Source organism: Bradysia coprophila, unplaced genomic scaffold (assembly GCF_014529535.1).
Source record: "Bradysia coprophila strain Holo2 unplaced genomic scaffold, BU_Bcop_v1 contig_232, whole genome shotgun sequence".
NCBI lineage: Eukaryota > Metazoa > Arthropoda > Insecta > Diptera > Sciaridae > Bradysia > Bradysia coprophila.
This window is the reverse complement of record NW_023503493.1, coordinates 15450745-15463187: the sequence shown is the minus strand read 5'-3', so window position 1 is coordinate 15463187 and position 12443 is coordinate 15450745. Positions and strand designations below refer to the sequence as shown.

The window sequence follows — 12443 nt, the reverse complement described above, 5'->3', positions numbered from 1 at the left end:
AATAGATTTGCCCGATCCCCAGCTCGTTTAAGAACTCGTGAGGTATAGGAAAAAATTTTTTGTGAAAAAGGGTATTAAATTTATTTAATCCATTTAATCCATTTAATCCATTTAATCCACTTTACACCAAAAACTCATAAAAGTGGATTTTTTCGCTTTTTAACATTGTAGTATGAGTTGTAGTACGTGGTTCGATCAAAATAAACAATTTTTAAGACTTTTACAGTATTTGGTAAAATGAACTTTTTTCCTATTTAATCCATTTAATCCAATTTTTATTCCATTTAATCCATTAAATCCATTTAATCCATTTAATCCATTTAATACCATTTAATCCATTTAATCCATTTAATCCATTTAATCTAGAAGTGAGTTACCCCTCGGTCAAAATTTACTCGAGATATTGTCAAAATACACCACGTTCACTGTACTTCCGAGTAGCCAGATAAGAGCTCACTTCAAGAAACCTAGCTCACGCTCCGGAGAACATAATTTCATGAACTTTTTTTTCCCTGATTGGTACGGTCAATACCTATCTAATAAAGCTAAAACAGACGAAATATGTTCAAATGTGGCCGACCTACAAGCAAAAACTGCTTGCCGCCCTGTGCCTGTTTCACACCAAGGGGTCTAACTCACGAGTCGGTCATCCGATTTCCATAAACTTTTTTTTTGTCGATCGGTATTGTAAGTACCTTTTATTTGACGTATCACTGACAAGTGTAGTGCTTAAATGTCTGGAGATATCGTCGAAAAACACTTAGGCACTTATTGGGCCCCAGTTCCGGAGAGGTCGATCCGAAATCACCCATCTTCGAACTTAGCCTGTCTTTTGACATTACCAAACGAGGAAAAAAAGAATTTTTAAAATCGGATGCGTTTTACTCAAGTTAGAGAACCCACAGACAGACGGACAGACGGACAGACGGACGGACAGACGGACAGACGGACGGACAGACGGACAGACGGACGGACATTTTTTTTCGCGGATTTGGTATCTCTATACAACCACAATAGGTTTCCCCTTACTCAGGGAGTCCGATTCGACGTGTTACAAACGTATGCGTAAACCTATAAGACCCCAGTACTTCGTACGGGTCTAAAAATGTTAAGACAAGTGTCTTACGGCAAAGCACCTAGCAGGGTAATAGAGATTTTTTGGTGTCAAATAGAGTAGTTTTTAGTACGAGTTGCCATTTACATTATATTAGACAGGAGTCGCCGTGAGATGCCGCATTGGAGGCAAATTTGAAAACGAAAAAGTGGTTACTGCGAAGGGTTTTCATTTAACTTTTATTAAAGAATTTGTTGGAAATCAATTTGATCTACACGAATCTAGTTGGCAATTCAATCTTGTATTAAATATTTTACTTCATTCGAATTATACGTTTCTTATATAACAGTCGCTATTTTTGCTTTACTCTGAATTTCCACTGATACTGGACTGGATAATTCTTCAGGTTGTGGGCCCAGAGAACGAGTTGAGTAAATTAAAATGGCAGAAGAAAACATATACCGAAAATTCGTCCAATTTGATGGGACCAATTGGAACAGCTGGAAGTTTCGGGTGAATGTGTTGTTGGATGAAAAGAATCTGACTGATTATATCGAGCATGACTTGGCTGAGCTTATGCATCAAGCAATTGATGACGAAGACGAACTCAAATGTGTGAAGGAAGAAAAGAAATGCAAGGCAATTCTGGTTCAATGTATCGCGGACACACACTTGGAATATGTTCAAGATAAAAAGCGAGCCAAGGAAATGTATGATGCACTGAAGGCAGTCTACGAGCGAAAAAGTGTAGCTGGACAGTTGTATCTACGAAAGAAGCTGATCACTTTGAAGTACGAAGAAAGCGATGAAATGAACGAGCATTTTCTAGTCTTCGACAAAACGGTACGTGAGTTAAAAGCGATTGGGGCTAAGTTGGAGGACTTAGACATTATTTGTCACCTATTGTTATCGTTGCCGAAGTCTTACAACAATTTGGTCACGGCGTTGGAAACGTTGGATCCGGATAAACTGACCATCAGTTTTGTAAAGGGCCGTCTGCTAGATGAATTCACGAAACGAAAACAATGCGAAGGTTCAATTACTAGCAAATCAAATCCTTCAGTTGCGATGAGTGCGAGTGAATCCAATTTCAAGTTCAAATGCTATCGCTGCCAGAAACCTGGTCATAAATGGTCGCAATGCAAAGTGAAATTTGATAAGAAATCACCGTCAACGCCGGACAAATCAAAATCAGAGAAGAATGCAAATGTGGCTTCCAAATTTTCCGATGACAGTGATTATGATGAGATTGGAATAGCATTTGGAATGTTTGAGAAATGGTCTAAACCAATCGCAGACCAGAAAGCGTTAATTAGCGTTTCCAGTGCTTTGCAGCGTCGGCGTCGAATTGTAAAATTTTTTTTGGATTCAGCTGCGACGAGTCATATGGTGAACGATGTTTCGTTGATGGTCAATGTGCGAAAGATTTCTGAAGAAAAAGTACGAAGTGCTAAGAAAGGTGCATCAATTACTTCTAACACTAGTGGAGATATCAATGGCATCTTGGCGAACGGAAACGGTGAAAGAAAGTGCTGTCTGAGGGACGTACTGTACATGGAGGATTTGTGCTGCAATTTGATTTCCATCGGAAAAATGGAGAAAGCTGGCATGGAAATACATTTCAAAAATGGAGCAGCCTACATCCTGTATAAAGACAAAGTCGTGTATGTCGCTCAACGAAGTGGTGATACGTATCAAATTGAGTTGATAATCGAAGAAGAACAATTCGCTGGAATTTGTGCAGAAGACAACAAAATTTTGTGGCATAACCGAATGGGTCATTTGAATATGCCGGATTTACAGAAATTGGTTGGTAAGGAGATGGTTACAGGCATCGAATTGAAGAGCAAGGATAACGTGCTAAAATTTTGTGAACCCTGTGTTCTTGGCAAGAAATCACGACACCCTTTTCCGGCACGGACTGATCGTCGTTCAAACCGTCCATTAGAGTTGATACATTCGGATGTTTGTGGTCCAATTGTACCCGTTGCATGGGAAGGTTCAAAATATTTTGTGACCTTTATCGACGATTACACACATTTCACGGTGGTCTACATGCTGCAAAGAAAGAGCGAAGTTTTCAGTAAGTTTCAACAATACACTGCCATGGCTGAGACCCATTTTCAATCCAAGATTGGTGAATATTGTTCTGGCCCGAATATATTGGTGTACGTAAATACCAAAATCGAGCGAATGAAGGGTGACAATGGTGGAGAAAATTCTTCGAACGAGTTCCTCGATTTTTGTGTAGGACGAGGAATACAATTCAATCACACTGTACCGTACAATCCAGAACTAAATTCGGTCGCCGAAAGAATGAATCGAACGTTGATGGAAAAGGCACGCACGATGGTGTTGGCTGGGAAAGTTCAAAAACAATTTTGGAATGAAGCGGTTCTGACAGCAACATTTTTAACAAATCGAAGTCCTACAAGCGCTTTGGTAGGTGAAAATGCATTGAAAACGCCTGCAGAATTGTGGTCTGGTAAGAAGCCCGATTTGAAATATTTAAAAATTTTTGGTTCAATTGCATACAATCATGTGCCGAAAGAATGTCGAACAAAATTGGATTCGAAAGCGGTTAAGACAGTTATGATGGGTTACACGACGAATGGGTACAGACTTTTCGATCCGGAAAAGCGTAAAATTGTTGTTGGAAGGAACGTTACATTCGATGAAAGTGGTGTAACGAAAAAGGAGAGTTGCGTTGACATTTACGAAGAGAATCATCGTTACGAGCCACGATCTGAACCAGCAACAACGACGATGACAAACGAAGAGCTTGGAAGTGGTACATCATCACATTCTGAATCGCAGGATGATTCGGTACCATTGAGGCGAAGCGAGCGAAATCGACGCGCACCAGACTGGTATACTGATGATCGTTTCAATGCAAATATGGCTCTTAATGCAGAGCAATACGTACAGAATGATCCATTGTCTCTACAGGAAGCAAAAGGTAGAAGTGATTGGAATTTGTGGAAGGAAGCAATGGATGCAGAATATAATTCACTGATGAAGAACGAGACGTGGACACTTTGTGATTTACCCAGTAATCGAGAAGCAATCAAAAGCAAATGGGTTTTTAAAATCAAACGCAAATTTGATGGAACGATTGACAAATACAAAGCCCGGCTATGTGCAAAGGGATACTCGCAAAAGAAAGGATTCGATTACAATGAGACGTATGCACCGGTCGCAAAGTTAACAACATTTCGGACTCTTATGGCAATTGCATGCCATGAAAACTTGTACATTCATCAAATGGATGTGAACTCGGCATTTTTGAATGGTTTTCTGGATGAAGAAATTTACATGGTTCAACCGGAAGGATACGAAATTGGAAACAAGACATGCAAATTGAAACGATCTATTTACGGCCTGAAACAATCCCCTAGAATGTGGAATTTGCGTCTGCACAATTTTTTGGTTAAATCAGGTTTTCAGAGAACTGAATCAGATAGCTGCCTGTACATTCGGTTCATGGGACGAACAAAGTTCTTCTTACTATTGTATGTCGACGACCTGATTTTGATCAGCAACTCTTTACAAGAAATTCAGTGGTTGAAGAGAAAATTGTCGGAAGAATTCGAAATGACTGATCTGGGTGAAATGGAAACGTATTTGGGAATACACATGGTACGAGATACAGCTAGCGGTACGATGATGTTCAGTCAAAAGCAATACTTGATCAATACACTGAATAAGTTCGAAATGGGTGATTGCAAACCGGTGGTGACGCCAATGGAAGTTGGATTGAAATTGGGGAAAACCGGAAATGTTGACAATGATTTGCCGTATCGTGAGTTGATTGGTTGCCTGATGTACGTTTCATTGTCTGTCCGGCCAGACTTGGCAGCATCAGCAAATTTCTTCAGTCGATATCAAGGAAATTACAATCAGGAACATTTCATGTATGCGAAACGAATTTTGAAGTACATCAAGGGTACATTGAATTTGCAATTGGTCTACAAGCGTAATGAAAATGCTGAACCGTTAACCGGATATGCTGACGCTGATTGGGCGAACGATCCCTTTGACCGAAAATCAATATCTGGCTACGTTTTCCAAGTGTTTGGAAATGTTGTTTCCTGGTCTTCACGAAAGCAAACCACTGTAAGTTTATCATCAACCGAAGCAGAATATATTGCGTTGACCGAATGTGCGTGTGAGGCAATCTGGCTTCGAAAATTACTCAAAGAGATTCGAGTCGAATGTGATGAGCCCACTACACTGTATGAAGATAATCAATCGTGCATTCGAATTGCTGACACACCGAAGGATAACAAGCGAATGAAACATGTAGATACGAAATACCATTTCATTCGTCAGACATTGTTGGATGGAGACACACGAATTGAATATGTACCGTCCGAAGATCAATTGGCCGATATCATGACGAAGCCATTACCACCGAAGCAGTTTGTCAAGTTACGGGAGAGATTGGGACTATCAAATTGAGAGGTGGTGTTGGAAATCAATTTGATCTACACGAATCTAGTTGGCAATTCAATCTTGTATTAAATATTTTACTTCATTCGAATTATACGTTTCTTATATAACAGTCGCTATTTTTGCTTTACTCTGAATTTCCACTGATACTGGACTGGATAATTCTTCAGAATTTACATTCAGTTACGTAATTTAGTTATTTGTATGCAGACTGCTAACGTGATGTTAGATTATTTGTTAAAATAATGTACATTTCAGTGATCATATTTTCATTGAAAGAATGTTCGTGCCTATTTTTCGAATATATCTTGGCTCTTACCGCATTTTTAAGAGTGTAAAAATCTTATAAAATAAAAATGACATTTGACACTGCCAAAATTACCTACTTTATTTTTTTCTGTTACCCTGCTTGGTGCTTTGCTTACGGCCAAAATTGGTGACAAAAAACGGCCAATTGGGTGATAAATAAATCTTACGGCCAAAAATACGTCTTCAAGTTCATAATGATAGGTTTTACGTGAAAGATATGAAATGTTAGCAAAGGTAATGGACGGAGGTAATGCCATAAGGGCTTGGTATTTTCAATCTCAGTGAACATTTTGTGAGAAACATTAAAGAGTGTTATGACCTATGATTTTCAGTCAAGACACAAAGCGTTCACAATTATCAACCATTCGGTCAATTTTTTCGTTTTGTTTTTGAAAAAGTTTATTTGGGCCGATCCAGGCGGTACTGCAATACCTGGCCAACCCGTGTGTTAGCACTACCAACTTGTTAGCTAACTACTATCAAGTTGTTTGTCAACTATCAACTTTGATATTCAAATATCAACTTCGTGGTAGCTCACCAACAAAAGATGTCTACCAATTCAAATCTGGGCATCGACTGATGACATTATTCTTCCTATTTGTTTCATTATGAAAAATAGTAGATGGAAGGAAACAGAAGTTTTAAGAGGGTATATGTACGGTACTAATGCATGTGCACCAATTTGCAAAAATAAAAACCTACCGATGACCGGTGGCGACTCGCTTGACGAAGGAATATTGCGAGTACCAATTTCCTTTTCGATTGAAGCTTTAATCAACAGTGTAAAATCCTGTTTTTCTAGTATAGCTTCCAGATTCTTCGTCTTACCCTAGTAGAAATATTGTTGGAAAAAATCCAATGTTGGAAAACGGTCACTATTGTCCGAGCTGCTTCATATACAACTCACACTCACACATTTGCATTTTGTATTTAATTCAATCGCATAAACTAAGTATGCCGCTCATTCAATAGCTCATTTGAAAAAAATATTTTTTTCTGTAAGCTCGAGTTGGTTCTTCCATTTATAAGTTATTGATTTACAAGCGTTCCTTGGTAACATTAAAAGGCTATTTTACCAGGTAATTATAAAACGTAATTGTAAAGCGCATAATGAGTGAAAATAGCATGTAAATGTGTCTGACCGTGCAACTTCTGAAATTGTTCATTCGTTCAAATGATTTCAGAATGAACATTGAACGTAAGCGACAACAACAAATTAGTAGAGCCGCCCGAGAATTTGTAAAAAATCGAATACGATCGCAGGATCGCAGGAAATGTGCAAACAAAATGAAAGACTGTTACCGAAAATCACCAGATTTTAGACCTAAGTAACTGCCTCATAAGAACAGCTTCAGAACTACTAAGTGCAGGACGACGTTTTAAGTTTTTTTTTCTATTGGTTATGAATTGAATCTATTATTTTCAAATGTTTTCAGTCAACATTCCAGTCATTCAATTTCATTCGAATTTTTTCAAATTTTAAACTTTGAACGTGCTAATGTCGGTAAAATTGAACTGTATTTTTTTTTATCAACCGACCAGTCCGACAAAAAATACGATAACTCGTATTTTGTAACTTTTGAACTTTTGTTATTGAATACACGATTATAATTTATATCGTCTTTGACTCGTCGTGGGATCGAACCCACGGTGCACATATCACTAGCCTAACGACTTAGCGTACTCGGCCACTCAATGTACATTTTTCTCACTGCAACAGTCCATTTTATTCCAAAGAATAGACCCTAATGTTTCAACAAGGTTCTTTGGGTGAGCTAAACTTTCATGTTACATTTGACTTTGATTGTTACTATACATCGACACCTACTAAGGATTTATTATCGTTCGAATTAGATGCTTTTATCCGATTGTTAATTTTTTCAGCAACTACAATCGATTGGTGTACTATACATTCAGAAGACACCACTACTGATGGTATGATGGTAAAAACAGGAACATAATTTTGATGTGGGTACTTTCCACTGGTAGTGTTACATAACCCTCAAAGTCAAAATGACAGTTTAACAACAAATTCAATATTTTGATTGGCTTCTCGTCAACTTTGCTAATTTATATCGTGCTGATATCGTGTATAAAAAAGAACTTTTTGCAAAATAGTTCATGAACACATTATGCACAATACGATTTTATTAATCGAGTGGTAAAGAAAATCTGATTAAAAAAAATTGAGCCGTTTATAGTATAGTGTTTACCAATGAAGCATTATACGTTCAATTGTGTTTACATGTGTAACAGTGCAACCTATATTGGAACTTCGTTGCAATTTGTAAACATTTTTCCACGGAATTTACTTGGAAATTATGGAGAAATTCCAACGTGGAAGTGGGAATTTTTCCAATAGGAAAATGAAACAAATTTCTACTAGGGTACATAGCCCATCTTCGAACGCTTCCAGATACTTCGTCCCACATAGCTCAGCTTCGAACTTAACCTCTGGGACTGAATTACACGCACTTTAAAAACGAATCATCCAAATTGGTTGAGAATTACTCAAGTTGTCGTATCGTCCTATATTTTCAATCTAGCGAACTTCTTTTGCTACCCACATTTTTCCGTATTTTCTGGTATTACAGGAAATTTGAAGGAAAGGTATTACAAGGAATTTTGAAAACCGACACATTTTCTCGTTCTGTGTTTTACTTGAGTTTCTGATTTCTCCATATAAAAATACATGCGAAATTCACCAAAAACCAGTAAACCACGAAATGTGTCGGTTTTCAAAATTCCGCGAGTGTAAAACTTTCAGTGGAGGGAATAATGAAAACTGCTGCTGTAAAATTGTAACTCGCCGATTGGGCCAAAGTACTCTACATTCAGCGTAATGAACATGATACTGTATGGTCTGCAAGCAAGTAATCGTTCGTTTGTTAAAATCAATTTTTAAACTTCAGACAAAATTTATTCCACAAAAAATGTACAGTTTATTGTCGTTTCATGACTGAGCGGTTGGCACAGTTGTTCCGCTGTTAAGTTGACTCAAAATTGTTTTCTTTTGCATATCACATTCTAAACGAAAATTAAGAATTCTAAATTCTCACATAAAATTATTAATTATTTACAAGTAGAATTGATCTGATCTCGTTAAACGTAGACCAAGTCTCGACAGAAACAAAATAGAATTTTCAATATAACAAAAATAAAAGATTTGTAAAAAGTAAAATAGAATGTTCATTCGAGGTAATTATAAATCCAGTTTCCGTTCAACAAAAAAAAAAGTGAAATTAAATTGCAATTAATCGACGTATGATCGTCTGCATCGTTGATTCTCATTCCAAAAACGATTCTCACAACTCTCCCTCAAGCCGACAAATTACACCTTCGATTGGGCCAAATAGCTCTGATAATACGTGGCCATCTGTTCCATCAGAATGAATGTGATGACGGTATGCGGACCCAGACGAGCAAAGTATGGTGTGAATCCTTTCCACAACGAGAATACCCCTTCGTGTTTGGATACTTTGATTAGAACATCAATTGATCCCTTGTATTCAGGTACGCCGCCCGGTGCGGTTTTCATGTTCTGGATTCTGTTTCGAACGAAAAGCGTCAATAAGATATGGCTAGACTGTGAAGTTCAGGGTCACTGTTACCTTGTTTTAGCAATGTCAACTGGTAACGAAGCAGCAGTTGTTATGAAACCAGATATCATGCTAGCGACAAAGTGCATTTTGATTCCCTCGTTCATTTCGAATGTGCTCACCAAATACTGTTTTGCTTGTGTGTATGAAGCTAGTTGAGCCATATTAACGACCTTTAAACGAAAGGGAATATATCAATACTTTATCGATTCATATTCATTTTCTGTTAACTTACCATAGCTCGACCCATTGTGGGAATGCAACCTCTCCACAGCGTGAGAATTCCTTCTTCACGTGTAATACGAATGAGTGCATTGAACACTCCACTGTAATTTCTTCGTTCGGCCAATGGTAGCCGGCCGTCTGCTGTCATTCGAATCAGTGCCACTTCAGCCGGTGTTCCAACCTAGTTCAGAATCATGCGAAATGTGTAAAACAAAACGGATAATGATTTGAAGCCTATGCTTTACCATTGCGCCACACGCTCCAGCAATCATACCCATTCCCATTGAAGCGAGTAAATTTGGCGCCTTGTTCGTCGTTCTAAAATGGACAGAAGAAATATTTTAAGAAAAGACAGCAAGAGATATCAAATAAGCGGACTTACTGTCGATATTTCTCGTTCAGTCCAGTATAAACACCCAGCCGTGTGGTTGTGTACGTGGCTTGTCTCAGTAGCCCAGCGCCTAGTCCTTTGTAAATACCGACGACTCCTTCCTTCTTTAAGATTTTCGTAAATGCGTCGAACGTGTTTTTGTATTCCTTTTGCGCCCCGCCGACACCTTGAAGTTGCATTCGATTTTTCACAAGATCTAAGGGCTGAACAAACACTGTGGCTCCCATTCTGGGTTTTGGAAGAGGATTAAAGGTGAATGCGGTTAGTATGGTTACGAAAGGTGGAGTCAGGTGAAAATGTGGGTAAAGAAGTTGGAGAACTCTAAAAGAGAATCTAGTTTCTAACGAGTACTCAATTGACTGAAACGGGGCAAATTTTGTTTTTGGTTGAGGTGGTGGAACTATCTACAAAACGCCAAAAAAAAATTATAAATTGCAAATATCTGAGGCTTTGGTTTGCAAGAAACAAAAGGGTTTTACAGTGAGTTAAATACATTGATAGAACAATGACGCAACGATGACTCATTACAATTTTTATGAATCCCATGAATTCTCAACTTGACAACATCAGTTTTCTTTTCGACGAAGAGTACACGCGTGTACAACGAATCACGTTATGCACTAGGACTTTGTGTCGCATTCGTTTTCATTCAAACATTTTAAATCAGCGAGTCTTCGGTAAGCCCCAAGCTTAGCTAAAATTATTGATTATGAATAAACTCCAGACGCGATAACAACGCTAGACATAAGACGACAAGCTATGCTAGACAAGCCCCTTATGGTGTTATTGTGTCCAAACAGAAAATGAAGACTTTCTGCTATCTACATATTCATTAGAGAACTTTAAACTCTAACAAAATTGAACTGAATGAATATGTCCATCTAATCAATATGCTAATTATATTTAGACCAACAAATCAACATACACTTGTCGATACGAAGTGACATGGTGATAAATGCCGGTTGAATTGTACTTTGTTTAAATTTCAACACAAAACATTTTGTATTCGCGACCAATTATGCGGCTTAACAGCATTATAATACAGTCCAAATGATCAGTAAACGTAAACAACAATCGGTAGACGTGTATTAACGGAAACCTTGAAAGCTAGATAAATTAACACATTTTTCTAAATTCAATCAGAAGACAGAACTGGCAATTTTACAAGACCGAGAAAATTGGTTGGTTATTTTTAGCGTTGAATCTTTGAATCATAAAAATCAAATCGACATTTTGACGAAAATTTAGAGGAAAATTTAGAACTGAAATTTAATTTGTATGCATTCATGGTCGTGCAGGCAGTGTACATGTATCCGGTGAACTTTCGAAATTCGCCTTCACTTGAATAAATCAAATAAAAAGTTGTGCATGGCGTTACAACGTAATGCGAAACAAATAAAAATATTTTGCTGAAAAGTCAAGGAGATAATTTTTGACCGAATTGTTATCTGCATCCATCCGAAATAATAAAATGGTAAACAGCAAAATTACTGTCTGTAATAAATCATAATTGGTGCTGTTATCAGTGCGTTCAGTAATAGTAGCAACGGAATACATGTTTGACGTAACTCATTCCAAAAATTATTATGTAACCAGCTATTTGCGGTTCGTTTAGAGCGATCTCATTAAGTTCTGTTACAGAAAATTTTACATACCCAGACAATCCTCCAAAGACATATTTCAGGTAACCTTGGCCTTTTTTCTCTGCCATATTTCTAAGTGATACGTGAGTTCGTTGTACTTAATTTTGATTGGAATAACACCGTCTGTTCTATTCAAACAGCAACAGCTAACTAAATTACACTCCAATTAATTCTAATTGATTTATTAAATATTTCTCAAAACGATATGTTCAATTTTGGTGTAACATTTCAAATTGGCACTTTTGTATTGAAAAGAAGAGGAAAAGACCACGGTGTTGATATGACGATTCAATTCGTAGAAGAGAAATATATATTCTTTGCTGTGGATATTTATTTTCGAAAAAATTATCAGCAAAATTGTTCTTTATTTGTATCAAAGTTTCATTTATCAATTTTAAGGAAAGACAATTTTTTCAAGAACTTTTTCCAACAACTTGAAATCGCGAAATGTCAAGAGTTATATGTGTGTGCGGAGAGAGAAAGCAAATACACGCGTACATTTGATTGATTGGCACATACGTATTTACATCATTGAAAATCTGAAACTATTTTAATCTATTCGGTCTCGGTCCCAGTATACACCTTTTTGAAAGAATTGTAATGCTTAATTTCCTCTTACTCCGTTTACGCTCCGTTTAGCTAAACCACGCCTATTTTTTATTGTTTAAAGCGTAAACGGAGTGCAAACGGAGCGTAAACGGCGTAAGAGGAAATTAAGCATAACTACGGCAAAACAAAATTTTGTGTGAAGAAATTCTGAAATTTTTAAA

At 37.4% G+C, this 12443-nt stretch overlaps 1 protein-coding gene across 1 annotated transcript; it reads right to left on the bottom strand.

The window, feature by feature from the left end:
- Positions 1–8713: 8713 nt before the first annotated feature.
- Positions 8714–12120, bottom strand: LOC119076950 (mitochondrial 2-oxoglutarate/malate carrier protein). Its single transcript, XM_037184003.1, has 6 exons — positions 11686–12120; positions 10022–10258; positions 9885–9957; positions 9650–9820; positions 9427–9587; positions 8714–9363 (listed from the first exon to the last, which is right to left on the bottom strand). The coding sequence occupies exons 1-6, from the start codon at positions 11739–11741 to the stop codon at positions 9147–9149; spliced, it is 915 nt and encodes a 304-aa protein (XP_037039898.1). The 5' UTR covers positions 11742–12120; the 3' UTR covers positions 8714–9146.
- Between the last annotated feature and the right edge of the window lie 323 nt (positions 12121–12443).